This window comes from Martes martes (genome assembly GCF_963455335.1).
Source record: "Martes martes genome assembly, chromosome: 8".
Classification (NCBI taxonomy): Eukaryota; Metazoa; Chordata; class Mammalia; order Carnivora; family Mustelidae; genus Martes; species Martes martes.
Window position 1 is genome coordinate 92207077 of NC_137895.1, and position 22335 is coordinate 92229411.

General features: G+C 46.7%; 2 protein-coding genes across 5 annotated transcripts in view; both read right to left on the bottom strand.

Annotated features, from left to right (window-relative positions):
- BAZ2A (bromodomain adjacent to zinc finger domain 2A) overlaps positions 1 to 14629 on the bottom strand; it is a 32017-nt gene extending 17388 nt beyond the window's left edge. Inside the window, exons 1-2 of one of the 4 annotated variants that reach the window (XM_080812380.1) lie at positions 14442 to 14629; positions 9607 to 9691 (exon numbers count right to left, since the gene is read on the bottom strand). The gene's annotated coding sequence lies outside the window, so the exon portion shown is untranslated. Of the gene's footprint in view, positions 1 to 8975; positions 9094 to 9606; positions 9692 to 11646; positions 11684 to 14441 lie in introns of those variants that run through there. The other 3 variants (XM_080812379.1, XM_080812378.1, XM_080812377.1) reach the window with 3 other exon arrangements.
- Positions 14630 to 16287: 1658 nt separating this feature from the next.
- ATP5F1B (ATP synthase F1 subunit beta) lies at positions 16288 to 22335 on the bottom strand. Its single transcript, XM_080809976.1, has 10 exons — positions 22099 to 22335; positions 21446 to 21628; positions 21043 to 21217; positions 20246 to 20367; positions 19805 to 19989; positions 19131 to 19289; positions 18885 to 19007; positions 18022 to 18234; positions 17156 to 17357; positions 16288 to 16554 (listed from the first exon to the last, which is right to left on the bottom strand). Exons 1-10 carry the CDS (start codon positions 22223 to 22225, stop codon positions 16457 to 16459), a joined length of 1587 nt encoding a protein of 528 aa, XP_080666102.1. The 5' UTR covers positions 22226 to 22335; the 3' UTR covers positions 16288 to 16456.

Sequence of the window (22335 nt, forward strand, 5' to 3'; positions counted from 1 at the left end):
GGTTTTCTTTTTTTTTTTTTTAAAGATTTTATTTATTTATTTGTCAGAGAGAGAGAGGGAGAGAGCGAGCGAGTGAGCACAGGCAGAAGCAGAGGGAGAAACAGGCTCCCCGCCAAGCAAGGAGCCCGATGTGGGACTCGATCCCAGGACGCTGGGATCATGACCTGAGCCGAAGGCAGCTGCTTAACCAACTGAGCCACCCAGGCGTCCTTTTTCATGGTTTTCTAAGAACACAACTCAGAAACATGTCAGAGCTGGAAAACTGACTACAGAGTTTCCCGGGGAACATTATTGTTATACCTATTATGGCTACTTCCTAGTGTTTTGGTTTTATAGCTTAAAAGAGTCACGGAGAGAAGAGCTGGACATCTTACATTTGTAAAGGGCAGTGGCTCCTTGGAGGGGTAGTACAGTTAAAAAGCTTTTCACCCTGTCCTGAATATGAGGTGATACAGTACTAGAAATGAGAAGAAAGAAGTCCTGGGTCAGAATGTAGTTGATAAAGATAAAAGGGAAGAAACACAGGAAGCAGAAGCCAGAATTATTGGTGAAGTCTGACATATCAATCAGAAACTTATGATGTACTGGGACACCTGGGTGGCTCAGCCCATAAAGCATCTGCCTTGGGCTCAGGTCATGATCTCAGGGTCCTGGGATCAAGCCCTACATTGGGCTCTCTGTTCAGCGGGGAGCCTGCTTCTTCTTCTCCCTCTGCCTTCCCTCCACATCCCACATGTGCTCTCTCTCTTGCTCACTCTCCCAAATAAATAAAATCTTTTAAAAATAAATAAGTAAATAGATTATGAACATATATGACCACTGCCCAAGGTTTGTTAAGACTCATGTTCCTGGGGCGCCTGGGTGGCTCAGTGGGCTAAAGCCTCTGCCTTCGGCTCAGGTCATATCTCAGGGTCCTGGGATCGAGCCCCACATCCAGCTCTCTGCTCTCTGTCAAATAAATAAATAAAATCTTAAAAAAAAAAAAAAGACTCATGTTCTTAAATATGCTAGGTAATGCAAATCAGACACCATTAGGTGTTCTGAACATAAAATATAAACCCTGTATTTATGACATGATAGCTGTTAAGATTTTCTAGGCTAAATACCCTATCTCTACCTTTACCAATTTTAACTGAAATTTTAAAAAAATAAAAACAATTCATATTTTGTTGACATAGGGGAATAAGTATTTAGGATTGACTGATTTCCCATCTTCACTCTAAAATAAGCAACAGAGCTAAACCTGCTGTGCATCAAAGAAACTGGTTTCTACAGACAAAGACCTCAGGATCCCTGAGGATTTTCCTACAAGGGCCACTCCTCAGTAATAAGGGGTCCGAAAAATAAGCATCATGGAATGATAAGCTTCTGAAATTAAAGACACCCAGGAGGAAAGTTCATTCCCTAATCCCTTAGATTAGGTTCCTTCCAAAGCTTACACCACAAAGTAAAGAGGACATGCAGTAATTCATTTCGGAAGTCCTAGAAATGCTATTCCTGGAGAGCCCATTTCATCTGATCCCCACCACTTCCTCCCCCAGTTTTATGCACAGCCACACCTCTAATGTGTGTGACATATACACCTTCTGTCCTATGTGCACCAAACTATATCTTTCCACTCAATTATAGGCCACAGTTCATTCTTCCATTTTCTATTTGAATCTGTAAGGAAACTAGTGATGGTCTCCTCTCTGCTACTCCGGGAAAGCACAGCATTTCCGATCTCATAAATTACATACTAATAAGAATAAATGGATGGCTCACAGAAATCAGGTAAGTAAAAGGAAGGGGAAGTTATCTAGTGCCTGAGCTCTGTTTCTCCACAAGCCTCTACTGAAGGGTCATCAGAACCACAATCACTTCATTTACAAAAAGCTTCAAAGAAATATAAAATACTCTTTGTGCTGAACACTGAAAACAGCACAACATAGTGGGCTCTACGTTCAAATCTCAGGTCTACTACCATTAGCTGTGTGACCCTGGACAAGTTAATTAACATTGTTAAGCCTCAGTTTCATCATTAGTAAAAATTTTCGTTAAAATTTGTATCTTTTAGATAGAAAGATAACCAGACCCAAAAGATCAAAATATAATTTAAAACCATTACTGGGGGCACCTGGGTTCCTCAGTTGGTTAAGTATCTGACTCTCAATTTTGGCTCAGGTCATGATGTGAGAGCATCGTGGGATTGAGCCCCAAGCGGCACTCAGAGCAGAATCTGCTTGAGATTTTCTCTCTCCCTCTACCTCCCCACCCCCTGCTCACTGTTTCGGTCTCAAATAAATAAAATCTTAAAATAAGACCACCAGAAACACACAAAACCCAAAACCATTACTAGTACTACAAACTAGAAGTAATGCTCCCAACAGCCACACTTCCTTACACTTGACTCTTAATTTCAGATGTCACTTAACTATGGGCTCACACTTACAGCAATGCAAAAATGTGGACACCTCTTCTAAGCAATAAACTCAGGGTTATTTCATTTTCACCTTCCTACCCAAGATGCTTTTCACAATAATGCCTGAAGGTAAATTATGACCTCCCATCTACGCCCTCCCTCCTTACTAAAGAGAAAGGTAAAGCAAAGGAGACTATCTTCCTTTGAACTAATAGGATTTTGGCCAAACGAAAAGAAAAAAAGAAACCAGTCAGCGCCCAACCCCTAGAATAGCAGACAGCTCTCATAACCAGGAAGTACAATCAGGCCAGTACCCAGCCCAGTCCCGGTTGTGTGTAAATGGATCTCCTAAGAGACTCTATGCTTCATTTGTAAGAATTAAGGGACATTGCTCCTTGAGCTTGAAGCAGTAAAGCCCTTGCCACATGGCCAAATAAGGCTGTTTTTCTTAGTCCTAATTGAAGAGCTACTTATTCTGTGGCCCTGTGACGTGGTTTTAACACAAAAAGGCTGACAATGCACAAAGTGTTTGAAATAAATATTACAGATTTCAACACCGTTGCAGGTGCCCTGGCCAATCCTAACACTCAGATTTCTGAGGCTACCCAAGAAAGACAAGACACATTAACCATCCAGCTAGAAACTTTGGCAGTGTCTGCAGCTCTTTGGTTCATTCTTCCCATATAGCATAGGCCAAAGTTCCAAAAACAGAGAGGTTCCTAAACTTGGGAGGGGGGAGGGAAGAGGTGGGGGAGAGCTTTCAAATGTTTATCTTTATTAAACAGGAAACACAAATTTTACTGTATAGTAAATATATCATACCACTGTGTTTTAGCTCCGTAACAGTGAATGTTATAAAGGGATCTTTCCCAACTCTACTCATCTCTGGATTCATGAACCATACTCTAATACAGTGGTTCCTAACCAAGAGTGATTTTGCCTCTGGGAACATTTAGTAATGTTGAAAGGTATATGCTATTGGCTTCTAGTAAGTAGAAGCCAGAGATGCTTCTAATGATCCTGCAATACACAAGATAGCCCATCACAAGAAAGAATCATCTGGCTCAAGATATCATTAGTGCTAAGGGTAAAAAATCTTGCTGTAATACAAAAGCTGCCCCATTCCCCAATTCCTATCCCCACCCCCTGAGGGAGATACAAAGATGTTCTGAATTTTAAATCTAAAAATCCCTTCCTGGCTAAGCTGTCTTCCTCCACCAATTCAGAGTTCAAAATGCCAACCCATGTCCTCTTCAGCCCATTCTGACAGCCCTGGTAACAATCTGCCCTTGGAAGAACTCTGACTCAAGACTACAGCATGTATGGACTGAGGCTCATTCTCTCAAAATGTGCTTTCTTTAACCCCCTTTCACAGTCAGGGAAATGAGGCAGGAGAATGAAAAAAAAAGACTACATATATTAAGGGGGGCAACTCAAAGGCAACTGCCATGTTTAGGCTGCTCAGAACACAAAGATGATTGTTGTCCATCTTTATTTCTTCCAAACCATGCAGGTTCTACAGCACCGGTTGGATATTATGTTTTACCATTGTACGTCCAGCACCTAATTTAGTGCAAAATACATAAGAGAACCAAAGGAAATACTTGTTGAACCCACAGACTGGACAAATGAATGAAGAAATCTCTCTTTTCTACCGCTGCCAGCTTACTCATCTAATAAAGGTTGTGGTTTTTGCTCAGAGAACCCAAAAATTCAGTCTCATTCTTCACAGAGGTAACAATTTCTAAAGGGAAGAGAGGCCCCAAATCTTGACATATTTTAGACAGTTGTCCCCTACAGAAAACAAGGCCTAGAAATCGGGAAGTACTGAGAATGTAAGGGGCAGTAAATATGAGCTCTAAATAGTAAAATGTTTTGCTTGATTTAACTAAACACTCAGGGTGCCTGGGTGGCTCAGTTGGTTAAGCAACTGCCTTCAGCTGGGGTCATCATCCCAGAGTCACATCAAGTCGCACATCAGGCTCCCAGCTCCACGGGGAGTCAGTTTCTCCCTCTGACCTTCTCTCATGCTCGCTCTCACAGTCTCTCTCTCAAATAAATAAATAAAATCTTAAAAAAAAAATAACTAAACACTCAAGGTACATAGTAGGTTTTAAAATATTTGTTGGCGGGGCACCTGGGTGGTTCAGTGGGTTAAAGCCTCTGCCTTCAGCTCAGGTCATGATCTCAGGGTCCTGGGATCAAGACCCACATCAGGCTCTCTGCTCAGCAGGGAGCCTGCTTCCTCCTCTCTCTCTGCCTGCCTCTCTGCCTACTTGTGATCTCTGTCTGTCAAATAAATAAATAAAATCTTAAAAAAAAAAAAGGGGGGCGCCTGGGTGGCTCAGTGGGTTAAAGCCTCTGCCTTCAGCTCGGGTCATGATCCCAGGGTCCTGGGATCGAGCTCCACATCGGGCTCCCTGTTCAACAGGGAGCCTGCTTCCCCCTCTCTCTGCCTGCCTCTCTGCCTACTTGTGATCTCTGTCAAATAAATAATAAAAATGAAATCTTTAAAAAAAAATTAAAAATAAAATTAAAAATAAAAAAAGGGCAAGTAAAAAAAATAAATAAAAAATAAAATATTTGTTGGCTATTTTATCCAACATATATCCAAAAGGATATATATGATATATATTATTTTATCCAACATGTACCCAAAAAGATATATGATGATCTAGATTAGGTTTTCTGCCACAGTTCTCGCTAGTCACTTCACTGTCCGAAGAATGGAAATGCCTCTGAAATAATAGGACAGTAAAAGCTACATTCCAGAGGTTGTAACAAGGTTATTTGTTTCTCAGAATTTCAGTTCTAACAGTTAAGGACTCAACCCTTTCCTTGAAGAAGATAACCCAACCCACCCCACCCCCACAAAAACAAAAACAAAAAAAACAAAAAAAAACCCTAAGCTGAGCAGGCAGGTTAAGAATCCCCTTTAGTGAGATAGGTCATGGAAAGTCCAACCCAAGGACACCAAAAGTAGTGAGACCACCTTTCTCTTAAGAACCCTCATGTCGGGGCACCTGAGTGGCTCATTCGGTTGATCGTCCGCCTCTGGCTCGGGTCATGCTCTCAGGGTCCCGGGATCGGGCCCCACATTGGGCTCTCTGCTGGGTGGGGAGCCTGCTTCCCCCCCTCTCTCTGCCTACTTGTGATCTCTGTCTGTGTCAAATAAATAAATAAAATCTCTTAAAAAAAAAAAAAAGAACCCTCACGTCTTAGTTTTTTTATGAATTTTTGATAAAGTTGGATTATCCTTTGTTTGTAAAATGCCCTCTTAATTATTCTCTGTAACTAGAAGGACAAAACACTAAGTAACATATTAACACAACGCTACTTTTACTGCCAGTGACCCAATCTAAGAACAATCTCCAGAGCTCTACAAAGATAGGTTTTCTATTTTGCAGAATTTCATAAATTTCAAAAGGATACAGACCAACAACCTGGTTAAAAAAAAAAAAAAAAAAAAGTCCTTCTGTAGGCACCTGGCTAGCTCAGTAGAGCATGCAACTCTCAATCTCTAGGTCCTAAATTCAAACCCCATGGTGGGTAAAGAAATTATTTTAGAGTCCTCTGACCCATATGCAACAATGCTGATAAAGTATTAATCTTGGGCTATGGGGTATATGAAGACATCCATATCTTAAGAAACAAATTAGGAAGATTATATGCCCCAGGAATACTTCCTGAGTTTTATACTTCACTCTATATCCTAAGACACAAAAACTCTGGCATTATTGCCTTACTGTACACATAAGAAACAACATCAAACATCATACCAATTATAGGACTAACTTCTACACAGTTTAACAGTAAAAGAATATAATATAGCAAACCTCTTCAGAGGTAATCAGAAAGGTCAATGGTAGCAAGACACAGTCACCCTGACAAGCTTTGCTTCTCTCTTGGCAACACCTGATTCCAGAACCACAAGACTGCAAGATGAGCCTTTCAGGGCATTCTAGATTTCTGGCTGGCTCTGAGGTCAACCCGCGTAGTTCCCTCCACAGCTCAAAATTTTTTCCTTTACAAAGGAAACAAAAACAAACAAAACAATATTCAGAAATCCACTGCTTTGAAAGAAAAATGCATCTATTTTACAAAAAGGACACGGAAAAATTTGCTTCATTCAGCTTTCTGATTAATCATGTATCAAATAAGTCAAAATCTACTTTCACAAAATCAATTTCTAATTCCTTTGGAGTGGTCCTTTTCCTTCCTTCACTTTTTTAAGTGTTGGGGAACAGGGAAAACCAATCTACTATTCTGTCAGGTCCCAACTTAGGTAAAGGAAGGTTGAAGAAAGGGGAACTTAAAAATCAGTGTCGAGTCAACCCTATCAGAAAGCAATTCAAAAGAACCAACCAGTCAAGAAGAGACAAGAAAAAGGACAATGACACTATACTTGTTTTTATTATTTCCATAATATCAACCCAACAGCCTCACTGAAAAGAGCAATAATGCTATCTTAACTGTGATGATGCTGTCACATAATCATACGTCCATCTATTCCTACCTGGATCTCTCATCTAGGAACCTATAATTCAGGTGGGACCAGAAAATACTGAAAAGATTATCTAAATGCCAGCCTTAAGCAGTTTTTAGGATAGTCCAAATGCTCTCAATATGTCATTTCTCAAAATATAAAAAATCCTGTCGCCAACTCCTCTAACCAAACCCAGTGTCTAACAAAGTGCCTGGGGACACAGTACAAACAGTCCATCACTATATGCTATAGTAGAAATCTTCTGCAGTTATCAGCTGGGAGAAAAGAGAAAATCTGGACACATGACTCTGTGCAGCACAGAGGGAAAAAAAAGCTCACCACTCTCCAAGAAAGGTAACAAGAGACAAGATGTCTTTTATGGATTGAAGATGAAGTCACATAACAGCTAACTCTCCTTATTAGCTGGTTCTACAGAAGGTAAACCCTTCAGCACCCTACATCAACTAACAGCCTTCCAACAGGGACTATCCTTAGGCTAGAATCACCAGTAAGGAATAAGCCCATCACCTTTACTCAGTTCCTACCCCAACACATAAATTCCATTCCCTCTTCTTTCACTTCTCAGAATCTACCCTTCTTCACCTCACAAGCTCACCTGACAAGGTGCTCTGCAATACAAAAAGTTATATTTAAGAATATATTAAACAGGACCATAAAAAGTCACTCTCGTGCCACAGAAGATCCCAAGTCTTCCTGGAAGCTCTCTATGCTCAGAGAATTTGCATCACTAGCATTGAAAATGCAGCGTTACTAGTGGATGACTGAGTTTGCTTCTCTATGACCTCTAGCTCAAGGAAAAAAAAATCCAGACAGGGAGGCAGAGATGCTCTGGAGTCGGAGGGGAGGGGGGAGGTAGACCGGGATTTAGTGAGTCAACTACAGTGACTACACTTCCAGTTGACAAATGAAGTTTACCCCCCCAACCCCCCCCCAAAGTCCTACGAAAAGACTCCCAAGACCACATGGTTGGCAGGATTCAAGCTCGCCCAGAAGGCCTCAGAAAATGAAACTAAATCTGATTAAAATGGACATTTCAAAACAACAAGAGACGCAGCAGCAAACGCACAGCTGCCATTTCCCGGCCACTTCCTGCAGGAGGCTTGGGGGAGGGGCTGTTTGTGTACAGATGGAGGTGGAAGCTACCCCCCCATCGCCCCCCGAAGGATGCAAATCTCGCACTCCAATAAATCCTACAAAGGACGTCTGTTATTGGCATTGCCTTTCCTCTGAAAACTGGGTACATCAGCAAAGAAAGGGATAATACCGGATCATCTTTTCTGCCACGGAAATGGGGATCCCCTTAGTGAGGGATCCCCTGCCAAGGGGATCCCTCTTTATTCTTCCCTTCCTAAAAGCCCAGCTCAGACGCCTCAGCATCAGCCCTATCAACCCCCCTCCCTGGAGTGGGAGACTCCTGGGACTCTGAGGGCCCCAAGCTAAGCACAGCACCGCTCCAGCAAGGCCCTCTCCAGCTTGCCACGCTCAAGAGAACGTGCACCCCTCACGGAGGGAGACACCCTGAGACCCCTGGAAACCCTTTCTAACCTCCACTCGCCGCTGCCAAAACGCCCCAATCCCCACAAACGGAGTGTTTAACCAGCCCAGGGAACCCCCTCACCCACCCGTCGCACTCCGGCAGTCCCCACCCCCACCCGAGGAGGTGGAGCCCCTCCCGGGGATTCCATCCGAGTCCCCCACAGGAGTCATCACCAGGCAGGCGGCTTCTCCGCCTCCTCGTCGTCGTCGTCGTCGTCGTCGCCGCCGCCGCCGCCGCCACCACCACCACCACCACCGCCGCCGCCGTCGTCGCCGGGAGCCTCCACAGCTCCTCCCGCCCCCGCCGCCCCAGCCCGGGTCTTCAGCAGACCCGCCAGCCCCCTTCTCCTCCCAGTCCCTTGGGCAGGGAGACCCCCGCCCCAGGCTGGGTCCTAACAGGAAATAAGCTCGAGTCAGCTTCTCGCCCACGGCAAGGCTCCCGGCAGCACCGGAGCCTCTGTTCCCTGAGGGAAGCCTCGCAAGAAAGCGGGGCTCCCTCCCCTCAGGCCCCCAGCCACAGACCCAACAGACCTGAGGCGGCGGCGTCCAGCCCGGCTCGGGGCTTGTCTCTCCCCGGGGGACGGGCGGTTCACATGGCCGCGCTCCGGGCGCCAGGAGGGGAGGGGACCGCGGGGGAGGGGGTCTGGGGTCCGGGAGGGGGGAGGGGGACGCGGCTCAACCGCGGGGCCCGAGCGGAGCCAACATGGCCGGCGGGGGAGGAGTGAGCCGAAGCCGGAGGGGGCGGGGAAGCTGCGGCCGAGAGAGAGCCGCCCTCCTCGGCCTCCACCACCGGGTCCTAGTGCCCGTCATCTTCGCTCCCCGACCCGGATCTGGGTCCTAGCGCCGCTTTGTCTCCTAGACTACCCGATAGCTCCCTCGGCCTAGAGTCTCGTTGTGGGCGGTAGTCCTGTTTCACACTGAGCAAACTGAAAGGCGTGATCCCAAAGGTTAACCTTAAAGACTAGACCAAAATTTTAGGACCAAGGAATGTGCCATTCCCCTAACAGGGGTGGAGGTGGAGGTGAATTTTCAAGGGCAGTTATTTCCCAGGCCGGGTAGTTGAGAAGTGGAAGTGTCAAAGCGGAAAGGTTAGTCAGGAAAGTCCAGTCCTAATAAAGCGGTGGGGAAAGGCAAAAGCCTGCAGCATCTGCTGCCTACTCACCTCTGTCCCGTGGGGGCAGCCTCGTTCTGCCTGGATCACCACTTTCCCAGCGACATCTGCAGGGTTCTGGGGGTCGGGAAGATTCCTGTGTGTAGAAAAAGGAAACTCGGCTCTGGAACCAGACAAGGAAGACCTGAACCTAGCCTAAACCTGGTCAGAGTGGCAGGAGATGAGCCAGAAAACTGACACTGCAAATAAGATACCCCAAATGTCCACCTATTCTATAACCCCAGTACTTTTTTTGATAGGGCCATATGACTGTATGAAACCTGAGAACAGGAAAGAAAGAACTAGCAGGGGACTAGAGTTTGGCTCTCATCTAAAATGTCAACTGTGGGGTCCCAGGATGGAAAACAATGTCATATAATGTTAGAATTTAGAGAATTTCTAGCTCAACCTGCTCTTATATGGCAGATGAATTAAGGCCCAGAGAGGTTAACAAACTCGTTCATGGTCAAACAGTGGATAAAATGTGACCAGAAACCAGGTTTGTAACTCAACAGACTTTGCAGGCTTCAAGATAATTCCTATTCAATGCAATGCAGTTCTACAAACAATTGCAAAACTCAGGCTGAATATTTTGGAAGAGGAACAGAGTGTGGATAATGAAACTGGCAGGTTGAAGGATCAACAAATACCTTTCCCTCGAGGTCTGGAGAGGAAGAAAATCTGAAAACTGGATGGGGACGGGGCAAGACAGGGCCAAATATATCAGTCTGGATTGGATTTCCTTACTCCACAGATGAGTGGGCTCTTCCTCAATTTTGGGAACAGACTCTACTCCCCACTACAAATGGCTCAGAGAAGCTAATAACGAAGCGAGCTTTAGCAAAGCCTTAGTGTGTGGAGGCCAGAAGGAAGAAGCTAAGAGGGTTAGAAGGGTTTCTCTCCTGTTCCGGAGAAAAGTAGATTACCAGGGTAAGGAGTAGACAGGTAGAAATCAAAACCCTTCTCTCCTCCCTGACTAAATAACAGATTTATAGGTCACCACTGGAAAGAAAGAAGGAAAGAGAGAGAGAAAGACACGAACAGCCTGATGACCTTAAGTTCCTGAGTTAAGTGGGGGCCACAACTCAGGGGATAGGGATCTTTCCTTCTGCAGAAAGGGATCCAACAAACTTCAGCTAAGGAATTCCCCACCTTCTCCAAAATAAAAAATAATAAATAATAAAACTAGATGACGAGAGCTCAGGAATTGGAAGTGGCTTCCGAAAGAGCCGGGGAAGAGAGCTAGTATCTTTTTTTTCTCTTCCCTTTTCCAGGGCAGATGAGGGAGAATCTTCCTACCTCCCGCCCCCAATCGTAGAGCTGGCCAGTCAGACACAGGAGGCAGGGGAGGAGCCTGCGCCAGTCAGACGGGTGTAGCCACGCCCCTTCCCCCACCACACACCCACACACACCCACCCGCTGGCTCCACTACGCTCCGGAAGAGCCGGTTACTCCTGTGCCCCACTGGCTGCCCCCACCCCTTCCGAGCCCCAGGCCTAGTCTCCAGGGCAACCTCTAGGACTATCCCAGCCGGGAGCGGTAGGGAAGAGGGATGTTGGATAGGAGGGCCACCTGCGATTAGAAATGAAAGTGGGGCAGGATACGTTCTTCCCATCTGGTGCAGAAAGACTTCAATTACCTTTCCCTGAAGAAGACCCCCTCCTCATTCCATCTAACCAGAGATCTTCCTTGTTCTTTGAGCAAGGATGAGGGTGGGGTGTCAATATGCCCAACAGCTGGGTATTTACTTCTAGTCAGAAGCCACTCCAGGCAGCAGCTGTGCTGCTCCCCCCCACCCCCGTCCAGACGACAGAGGGCAGACTGACCCCGTAAGTCCCCAAACATTCCTCAGCGCCATCAGATGGGGCCAATCACCCACCCCATTGCCTTTTAGGAAGCTACTAGAAAGGGGAAGAAGGGGCAAATGGTCATCTTTTCAGCAACTTGTGAGGATGTCTAGGGAGTACTCAGAACCTCTCTCAAGCCAGGTCGGTGGGCGGGTAATGAAGAAAATGAGAAGGGAGAAATTGGCACCTGCTCCCCCTTTCTCACCCTTCCTGTGTTGCTGCTGCACCACTCCGACTCTGGGGTCAGCTGCCACAGTGCCTGGCTTCACTCTGAAGCCAGATGGCTGGGGCTGGGAGGGGAAAGAAAGAAAGGGAGAAAGAAGGGGATTCGTTTGTATCCCTTTACCTCCCTCTTCCCTTCCAGATACTCCTGGAATTCAACCCCAACACCACAGCCGACCACCCCTCTCCTCCACCCAGCTATCTTCCAGGCCATGGAACATGACTCAGAGTGTGAAACAAGTCCAGACACCCTGTCCCCTCATTCTGGAGTGGAGGATCGGAGAGGGAGAAGGATGAAAGCACAAGAAGAAAAGAGGCAGAGCTAGGGGCACAGCTGGACTTGGAGGGAGGGGGAATTCCCCAACAGAGGTGAGGTAATTATTAGTTTCCCTGCCCTCTCTGGCTGAATGGTTTATAGTATTAATATGGTCTAGTAGGGAGAGAGCCCTCAACTCCCTAACCATTCCAACTTGCTCCCTTCCCTCTCCAGGTTCCTGCAAAACAGTTTCCTCCCCCTCTATATTTTGGGGAGTCTAGGTTCTCCTATAACACATCAAAAGAACCATAAATCCTCCTTCTCTTCTCTCCTAGTTGGTGTGTGCCCCCTCAGAGTCACCCACAGGCCTGTTTCCAATTCCCCAATGAGCTTCTCCAAGGTCGTCTTAGAGGCGGGTGGAGCAAGCCCACAGTTTCTTAGAGTGGGGACTCCCTTTGCATCTGAGCAGAGAAAGTTAAGATTCCCTCTCTTCTCCCACCACCCCAACACCCCTAGAGGCTTAGTTCCAGCCTCTCACCCACTATCTCCCAACAGATCCTTAAGCCAAGGATCTCGAGATTCTGGGTGTGCCCTCCGCCCCCCATTCCCTGACTCTGGAGTAGGAGTGTTCCTAAACCGGACCAGTCCACCCCAGGTCCAAGAAGAGGGCCTTCTCATCACGGCTGCTTGATGGATGCTGAGGCCAGACCCCCAAACTCCAAGAGAGGTGGGGTGGGGTGAGAGCTACAGAAAAGCTTTGGATGGGGCTTAGCTGAACTTGAAGGTCTAAGCGGAGCAGGGCTATAGTCTATGCTAAACCTCTAACCCCTACTTACTACCGAGAAGGGAGAGGAGTTGGGGTGGCGGTTATTCCCCCTCCCATTGGAGGTTAGGATGGCGTGGGAAAGCTCTGGATCCAGAGGGGAGGAGGCGAAACCCAGACCGCGGGAGATTTTTCTGGCGAGGAAGGTGCGGGGGAGGGGGAGATCCTGGGTCTAGGATAGGAGGGGTACTCGGGAGAGGTTGGCGGAGAGGCGTGAGAAGCCTCCGGATTCCGGTCGCAGAGGACAGGGGAGAAATGGGCGAGTTAGATAGTGCGGGGGAGAGAGGAAGGGCAGCTCCCGCAGGGGGAGAGTCAGATCCTGAGTCTCGGGCAGCGAGAATCCCCAGGTCAGGGGACCGCAGGAGCGGCCCTACCCCGGGACTCTCGTACCAGGCGGGGGTGCCGAGCCTCACCTGGAGCTGGGCCGGGCCGCGGGCGGCGGCGGCGCAGGTGGCCCGAGCCCGGTGGCGGCGGCGCCTCCTCCCCCCCAGCCCTGGGCAGCCGGCGGTGCGGGGGGCGGGGGGGGTAGCACTTAAAGGGGCAGGAACTACTGGAGTAGGGACAAGCGCTTGGGTAAGGCTGTCGCGAAGAATCCGCGGGGGGAGGGGGAAGCGGGTGGCGTCTCCTAGGGGCCAGAACCAGGAAGGATCCCAGATGGAGGAAGAGAAGAGATCCCAGGAAGAAGAGACAAACTTCTCTGGTTAAGAGGGGGAGGGTGGTGGGTCCGAACTGGAGGACTTGGGGAGAGCTCCGACCGCGCTCTCAGGACTCCGGCAAAGATCTCCTCACAAAGGAAGGCCGGGAAGGCAGTGAGAGTCCCAAGGACGCCAAGGAGGAGTGGGGGTGCCGGAGGAAGGCCGCGGCTGCTTGGGGTAACGCACAGCGGCCCTGCTAGATGAACAGGTTCCCTGTTTTTCAGCTCCACAAGGCTCCATTCCCTACAGCTGTGGAAAGGCACAGCCTCCTTCCTCCAGCACTACCCAAGTTTAAAAGCCTCTGGAATCAGGAAGCCACGAGGGCAAAGACCTCCTAGGCCTTTCAACCTCAATCCTGCCTCTCAGTGTTAATGACTGGAGCTGGGGCGGGGGAAGGGGGGTCGCCGCCAGGAGCAACCCTAGTGGGACTGCTGTGGGACCGTGAGAATCGGCTTTACTTCAGTTTTCCCCCAACCACCACCAGCCTTGCAGCAACCTCTGGGGCAACAGGAAGCAGCTGCTCAGTGCAGCCCCCACCTGGTGGTGGGTCGCGGTGGGTGAGGAGAGAAGACAGGGACTTAAAAGGCCTGGGAGAAAATAAGGGGAGGAGAGGCACCTTAGAAATCCTCCAACGCAACAAAAAGTGGATTTTACTTTTTGGGGGGGAGGCCAGCAGTGAATATTGTAAGATATTACTTGAATCTTAGCAGCTTAAACGGGGAGGAGCAAGGGGCTGGGGCGTTCGGGTGGGACGGTGAGGTGGGGGAGCCCCCCCCCCGCCCGCAAGGTGCAGAGTCTCAGGTTCTTCCTGGGAACGGGCGCTAGTCAGTGCTCTCGATCCCTTGGTCCGCACACTCACCACCTGAGCCCTGTGCCCCTATGGTCCCGTTTCCCCTCCTTCACCCCCCAAAAGAGCAAAGGTTAGGCCCCACCCCTGCTGAGTCAGCCGGGGAGGGAGGTAGACATCCTTCAGGCCTTCCCCGGGGGCTGGTCCTCATACTTACCCATGTCCAGCTGGCAGGGCTCCAAAGCTGGGACCACCCAGCTCCTCACTGTCCTTGGTTCCCCCTTCACGGGAAGGCTGGTGTTAGATCCTCCTAAACTGTGAGCTGGGAACTAGCACGAATCAAAAAGCCAATGTATGCTTCCTGCGAACCACAGCCTGAACTGCTGTAGGGTGATGTCCCTGTGTGACAGACTGGGGTGGGGAGGGAGGAGGGAAGGGCGGGGCTTTCTCTGGGTGGAGAGGGAGGAGGAGGCGAGGACAGGGCAGAACCAGGAGAAATATGGAGGAAGGTTAGATCTGTGTTGACACTCCAGAGGCGTGGTGGAAGAGAGTGGTAAAGGGGGAAGGAAATAAATAGTTGCAGCTAGTGAGAGGGAGAAGATTCTCGATGAATGCTGAGACACGTAAACGTGTGGGGGAGGGAATGGAAGGATACAAACGACCTTAAGGATCAGTTACCAGGTCTGCATCTGGGTAACATGGGAAAACAAAGCAGAAAGGGCTGACTCCCATATCCTGGGGCTTTTCTGCACCAGCTTCTTACCCACTGGAGTCAGGACCTAGAGGAAATGCCCCCACCCCCATAACTCAGCATTTCCCCAAATCCAGGCTTTTCTGGGAGCAAAAGAGCAGGCACAGTCGACTCAGGGGCTCCACCTTCTGTCCAGATCATGACACAGGAGACACTAGTGCCAAGGACGTCAGAGGCAGATGGGAGGAAACTTACAGAGGCCCCTGCTCCACCCCTGGCACCTCTCCCAAGGCCCCTCCCCAAACCTTCAGCCCCCAGGGGCCTCTGAATTGGGATCTGTTTGTCCCCGCCCTGCTTCGACCCAACTTGAATGCCTCAGGGGTGGAGCCTATAGATGCAGGCTCCTCCTCAGGACAAAAGCCCCAGCTGGTTTGTAAACAGTCATTAGCTAAGAACCACATCCCAGCAAATGGCCTTTACGGATTTCAAAATGGTGAGATCAGTTCTTGCAGCCTCCAGTCCTACCACCAGAGGGCAGTAGGAGATCGGTCCTAAGCTCAGGAACCCAAAGGGACTTTGCACTGTAATACGCACTTGTTTCACACTGAAAGGGGTGTACTTCTGAGTACTCCTAACCCTACACTTTTGTGGCTAAAAGGGGAAATTCTCTAGTTCCATTTAGTTCAAAAGCCCAACCCCAGAAACCCTGGAAATTGCTTTTCCTTATAAGATTCAATCTCTCCAGCTTTCCTGAAGGATCTTAGCAGAGTCAGAATAGGCCTCGTGGTTATTTTATACCATGCACTGCCTCAAGGATTCACAGCTCTAAGCTTGCAGAAAAACAACCAGCAGACAGTAGTCAGAGACACTTTCTGAAAAAAGGTGGGGGAGGTGGGCATGGAGAAAAAAAGGCAAGCCTAGGTTAAGACAGAGGGGGTGGGCCTTTTGACTACATTTTTGCAGGTTATTAATCCTTTGGAAACAGCATCATTTCCTAAAAATCAGATTCATTCAGTTCACTGACCCCTGCTTTGTCTTAGAATAGCAGTTCTCAGAGTGTAGACCCATTTTTGCCCAATATGCTTCTGAAAATATCCCTGTTGCTTTTTTAACCAATCAGGAATAAACTATATAGAATATTCAAGAGGCAAACAATCTGCCTCAACAAATAAAAAGGCCAAAGCTGAGGCCCTACTATTGAAATCATATCAACAGGGAACCCCTCGTAAGACCCACAGTTGTCCATCAATACAATGGCTTTTCATTTTTGATGACCCCATTCAAACATTTGTGCCCTACTTTGTACTATTTCTTATGGCCACTCTAAAATTCAATGTTTGCTGTGTTGTCAGGACCAAGAAAAATAGACCAGTTCTGAGGGGTGTACGTTTTATTGGAAACCTTAAATACTCTTCAGACAGAACACAACGTCTTCAAACAAGGCTCTCATGTGGCCTACAGAGCAAACCGAGATTTCTGCATTAGGGGCAAGGAGAAGCAAAGCACAGAGGACCACCAGTGCTTAGTTTGCCAAAAGGATCTCATGAATGCTCTTCAGCCAGCTTATCAGCTTTTGCCACAGCTTCTTCAATGGGTCCCACCATATAGAAGGCCTGTTCTGGGAGATGGTCATATTCACCTATATGGGGAAAAAAAAAATCCAGTGGTTTTAAGTGGAAAGATATACTTTTTGCAGTATATACATACTTCACCCCTTGAGGCCACCAGTCAGAATGTGATCAATTTGTCATCCAAGAAATCTTAACAAACTTCTGTCACAAATTCAATTTACAAGACATGATACAGTATGGATCGAGAACAAATGGTCCCAGCCACATAACCTGGATTCAAATTATTTGCTCTCTACTTTGGCTGGGTATCAGGACGGGTTATTTTAAACTATTCTGTGCTTCAAGATTTCTGATTTGTAAAAACAGGATAATAATGCCTTCCTTATAAGGACCTATAATTCACTTAGAAGAGTAGCTAAGACTGAAAACACTCAGTAAATGTTGAATGACAACAACCAAGTAACTCAAGTTTCACTCTCAGAAGTAAAAAGAGTATTTCCAAAAAACACTGATGGGAAATAGCTTATTTTTAAAAAACTATTTATCTAGGCACAATATACTTGCATATTGCTTGATGGGTGCTGGAATGGGAATTTTAAAACAATGAGCGTTCCAGAGATTTCAGCTTCTCTGCCATTTTACGTTCAGCTTTATTCTCAAAAATCTCACCTGCCAAAATCTGCTGGAATCCTTTGATGGTCTCCTTCAGAGGCACCAGCTTCCCCATATGACCTGTAAAAACCTCAGCTACCTGGAATGGCTGAGACAAGAAACGCTGTATTTTCCGTGCACGGGACACAGTCAACTTGTCTTCCTCAGAAAGTTCATCCATACCCAGGATGGCAATGATGTCCTGGAGAGATTTGTAGTCCTATAAGAAGACAAGAGAGGCCTGAATGTTTCTATTATTTTTCTTTCTTTTTTTTAAGTAGGCTCCACGCCCAATGTGGGGCTTGATCTCACAATCCTGGTTATCAAAAATTGGATGCTCTACTGACCGAGCCAGCCAGGTACCCCAATAGTCATATTTTTAAGAATCTGGACAGACACCTACGGATTAATACCATGTTGTATTCACACCAAGCTTTGTATGAAGCATTTTAGCACCTTACTTCACTTTGTAAGGAAAACAAGTTAGTGGTGAAGTTACAGTTGGGATCATGAGGGACCCTGGCTAAGATCAGGGTCTTATCCTCCCAACTTCTTGTCTGGTGCCATTAGAAAAAATTAAGATTCCAAATCTAAATACCTGGAAACCCTAGAGACCTCATTCACACTCTCTAATAGAATCTGCCAATCTTGGGGCACCTGGGTGGCTCAGTCAGTTGGGTGTCTGTCTTTTTTGGCATTCTCATGCACATTCTCTCTCAAATAAAAAATTAATCTTAAAAAAGAAGAAAAAAAAACCTGCTTATCTCATCTTTCCTTACTCCAAAGCAAATTACACACGTCACTGGGAAAGATTTGGTATTAATATAGTCCCCCAAAACCCACTGTATGACTTTATGGCCACTGATCTCACCTACAATACTCACCTGTAAGATCTTTTGTACCCCACGAGCAACATCGTAATGCTCACTTCCAACAATGTTGGGATCCATGATTCGAGAGGTGGAATCCAGAGGATCTACAGCTGGATAGATGCCCAACTCAGCAATAGCACGGGACAGCACAGTGGTAGCATCCAAATGGGCAAAGGTAGTGGCAGGGGCAGGGTCAGTCAAGTCATCAGCAGGCACATAGATAGCCTAAAGTGAATGAAGAACCCGTAAAAAGCAGCAGGAAGCCAACTAATTTAAGCCACCCCCCCCTTTTCTGACCTCTCTTCATCATCTCATTCCATCTTAGCATCTAAGAATCCATCTCAAAAAAGCCTTCTTATCATCCCTACTAGTAGAATGAGCTTATAGATGATCTGGTCCCTCCAAGCTGTGATAAAAAACTTTCCAGTCATTCCTTTTGTTCTTCATCCTACATTTTAACTATTGTAGTGATACCTACACTTTCAGTTAAAAACAAAAGACCTTTCATGACAATGGTTCACTAGATTCAACTGATAAATTACAACTATTTAGACACTCAAGATAATTTTACTATGTGTGTATATTTACATGTGTGTATATATAAAATATATATATTTATGTATTTAATGTGTTTCCATGCAGCTTCAGACTCTGCAAGCTAGAAACCACTTTTGTGATCTATGTTTACATGTACGCCTTCCTACTTTAAGTGACCATTTTTTCACATTTTAGGGTCTCTATAACATGCATATAGAATTTTACACATGATTTCAGAGAGCTCATTAATCTGGTCAAAAATCTTGAGACATAAGTAAGTAACTTCTCTGTATATACCTTTATACAGATTAGACCTTCATCCACTTAACTGTTCTTACCTGTACAGAGGTAATAGATCCCTTCTTGGTGGTGGTTATTCTTTCCTGCATGGTACCCATATCAGTGGCCAGGGTAGGCTGATAGCCCACAGCAGAAGGGATTCTGCCCAATAAAGCAGACACCTTAAAAAAGAGAAAGAGAAAGAATAAGAACAAAGGTGTTAGGTGTCTACAACTTCAGCCTCATGTGCACCATCCCATAGAAAGGATAAATGAAAACAGGTCCTCTCAAGCCTTCTCTCTTACCTCAGAGCCAGCCTGGGTGAAGCGGAAGATGTTATCGATAAAGAGCAGCACGTCTTGACCCTCTTGGTCTCTGAAGTATTCAGCAACAGTCAGTCCCGTCAGAGCCACCCGGGCACGAGCACCAGGTGGCTCATTCATTTGACCGTACACCAGAGCTACCTAAGTAACCATACACAATCAGAAAACCCGGCAGAGGTATGGAAGCCATATACCCAATGTCCCCAAATCAGAGAAATCTACCCAAAAAACCCTCCTTCTCAGAAAGCATCAAGATTTTGGTTACTGTGTCTTTTCCCTTTTAGAGATATAGTTCAAAATAACACAATTTCCTATCCTATTAAGGCAAAATTCCCAAAACAGGAAGGAAATAAAACTAAGTGAAAAGCACAAAATAGGGTTGAGACATATAATTACCTCCAACTCCCAAAATTTAACTTTCAAATGGTGGGACTACTTTCTAAAAATAGTCTGGAAACAGAATGTAATGTTAAAGAAGAAGAAAATATGGCTTAGTGTATTACAAGTTGCAGGGAAAACAATGACAGGAATTTCCTTCGTAGGCCCAAGGACACATGAAATGAAAATGTAACACATGGCTTCAGCTAGTAATGCAGTCAACTAAAATGGTTTCCTGGCACTACTACTATGTGGACATAAATCAGCTCACTACTTACCTTGGAGGTAGCATCTTTTAAGTTGATAACACCAGACTCAATCATTTCATGGTATAAGTCATTGCCTTCACGGGTCCTCTCACCAACACCAGCAAACACAGAGTAACCACCATGGGCTTTGGCGACATTATTGATTAACTCCATGATCAGTACTGTCTTGCCAACTCCAGCACCACCAAAGAGCCCTGGAATTGGTTGAAAAGAAGCAATATTTAAGAGTTCTGTGTTCCCAAATAAGAAAACTTACAGAAAAAAAAAAAAAATTACACCGGATTTCTATCTTTTCCCTTCTCAGGAATGGCATCTGGCTTCAGCAAACTCAGAAGAACGAAAGTCAGAAGCAACTCATCAGCAAAGGATAGATCCCAGTACCCACTCATTACATGGTAAGATCTTTCTTCCCACATTAGGTCTGGAAAATATGTACCACCAGTAACATACCAATTTTGCCACCCTTGGCATACGGAGCCAGCAGATCCACAACCTTGATACCAGTAACCAGAATTTCCTGCTCAACACTCATCTCCATGAACTCAGGAGCCTCAGCATGAATAGGTGCAAATCTGTAGAGGCAGGAAGAGAGGATCTTGTTGAAAGGTTCCTCTCAGTTCTCAAGTCTAACCCTTTACTCATAATCTCATCTCTTATGTAACACTCCACACACACTGGCATCTAGCACCTCACCTGACATTCTGCGATAAAGGGGATTCCACTTCCATCGTCTCAGGAAACAATAATCTCAATCCCTAACAACTTTAACTGTCACAAAGACTTTCCTTTTACTAGGCCCTAACCTACCAGCACTTCTTCATATATCCATAGGTAATACAGACCTGACAGTTTTGAAAACCCCACAACCAAAGCCACTGGTATGAAAACTCAAATAATCAACTTGAGTCCTAAGTAGCAGGTTTTTTTCTTACAATTAAAACTTCTGCATCCTTAATTTTCTTCAGAAACTACATTTGTGGTTTTAATAACAATACATCAGCATTTTGAGCATTCTCTGCAGGAAAATTTTGCTACACTAGAAGGTGTTGCCTTAACGTACAAAACTAGAAGAGGGGCCCTTGGCTGGCTCAGTCAGTAGAGCATGTGACCTTTGAGTTCAAGCACCAGGTCTGGTGCAGAGCTTACTAAAAAAAAAACCCAACAACAACAACAACATAACCAAAGAAAAAAAAACCTGCAGAAAAAGCAGCTCCTTTGCATGTAGATGCAGCAAAAGGGATACTTACTGTTTGGTTTTGATGGGACCTCTCTCATCAATAGGTTCTCCAATGACGTTCATGATTCTGCCCAAGGTCTCAGGACCAACAGGAATTTTAATTGGTGCACCAGAATCCAGGACTTTCTGGCCTCTAACCAAACCTTCTGTACCATCCATGGCAATAGTCCTTACTGTACTCTCACCTGTTAAAGGGATTGCAGAGTTATGCAGCACAAGTAGGCTTCACGTTTAATATTCAACTGGCACAAAAGACCTAAGGTCAACCAAGACTCCTTCTCAGTACCTAAAATGTGGCTTCAGCACACTCAGAAGAACGAAAGTCATCTTGATAAAATCATCACAGAAGGCAGACTGATTTGGGGGTTATTTGGACTAAACAAGCTCTACTATTCTTAACAAAGTCTACTTACCCAAATGCTGGGCCACCTCCAAAACCAGCCTGGTCTCCCGACCTTGCACTTCCAGGGCATTTAGGATGGGTGGTAGTCCCTCATCAAACTGGACATCCACCACTGCACCGATGACCGCCACGATGCGCCCTGTGGCAGCGCCTGCTTTCGGCGAAGGAGATGTTTGGGCGGCATAGTCTCTAGCTAACAGACAAAAGATATTGGAAGAAATGGGGTCAGGTCAATTAATGGTCATGGGAAGCCCCGTCTTAACCCACAAGAACTGGTAAACATGGTCTACGACCGGCATTCTCACGCTTTTAACAAAGACGAGCCCGGTGGGAGGGCCGCGCAGAACCGAGAAAGCACCTACACGATCTTCCCAAGCCCCAAACCCCATTATTCGAGAGCTCCGTGCCCCCATTTGAGGGAATATCAATGCACCTGCCCGCACTTTTCCGTCACAGAGAGCCCCTTTTCCAAAATGAGATAAATTAGATCGAAGAAAGCTCCCATAGGCGACCTACTCTTGTTCTCCCGCCGTTAGAGGGCAGGGCGCTAGCTCTGACGTCCTTCTAACATTAGAAATACCTTAGGCCCGAGTGACAATCGGCCTCCGGCTCAAGGTCATTGCGTGGCAGAAACAAACCCGACTCGCAGAGGAAGGCACTTACCAGACTGGAGCGCTGCCGGGGTGGCTCGCAATAAGACCTGGGCTTGGGGTAGCGGTGCTGAAGAGCCGAGTCCCCTCAAGGCCCCGGAGGCCGAGGTAGCAGCCACACGACCCACAAAACCCAACATGGCGGAGCCCGGGTGGAGACTGAGCGCTGCGGCAGTCCGGGTCACCAGCTCCCCCGCCGTTGGGGCGAGGCCTACTCCGCAGTAACCAAGTCCATTGGATGAATTTGCTG

Excerpts from the sequence above, each read along its gene's own strand:
- ATP5F1B (XM_080809976.1), bottom strand. The coding sequence starts at position 22,225 with ATGTTGGGTTTTGTGGGTCGTGTGGCTGCTACCTCGGCCTCCGGGGCC. Across the intron at positions 21,629-22,098 it reads CCCGGCAGCGCTCCAGTCTG|CTAGAGACTATGCCGCCCAA; the intron begins GTAAGTGCCTTC and ends TTTGTCTGTTAG. Across the intron at positions 17,358-18,021 it reads GGGTACAAAAGATCTTACAG|GACTACAAATCTCTCCAGGA; the intron begins GTGAGTATTGTA and ends GTCTTCTTATAG.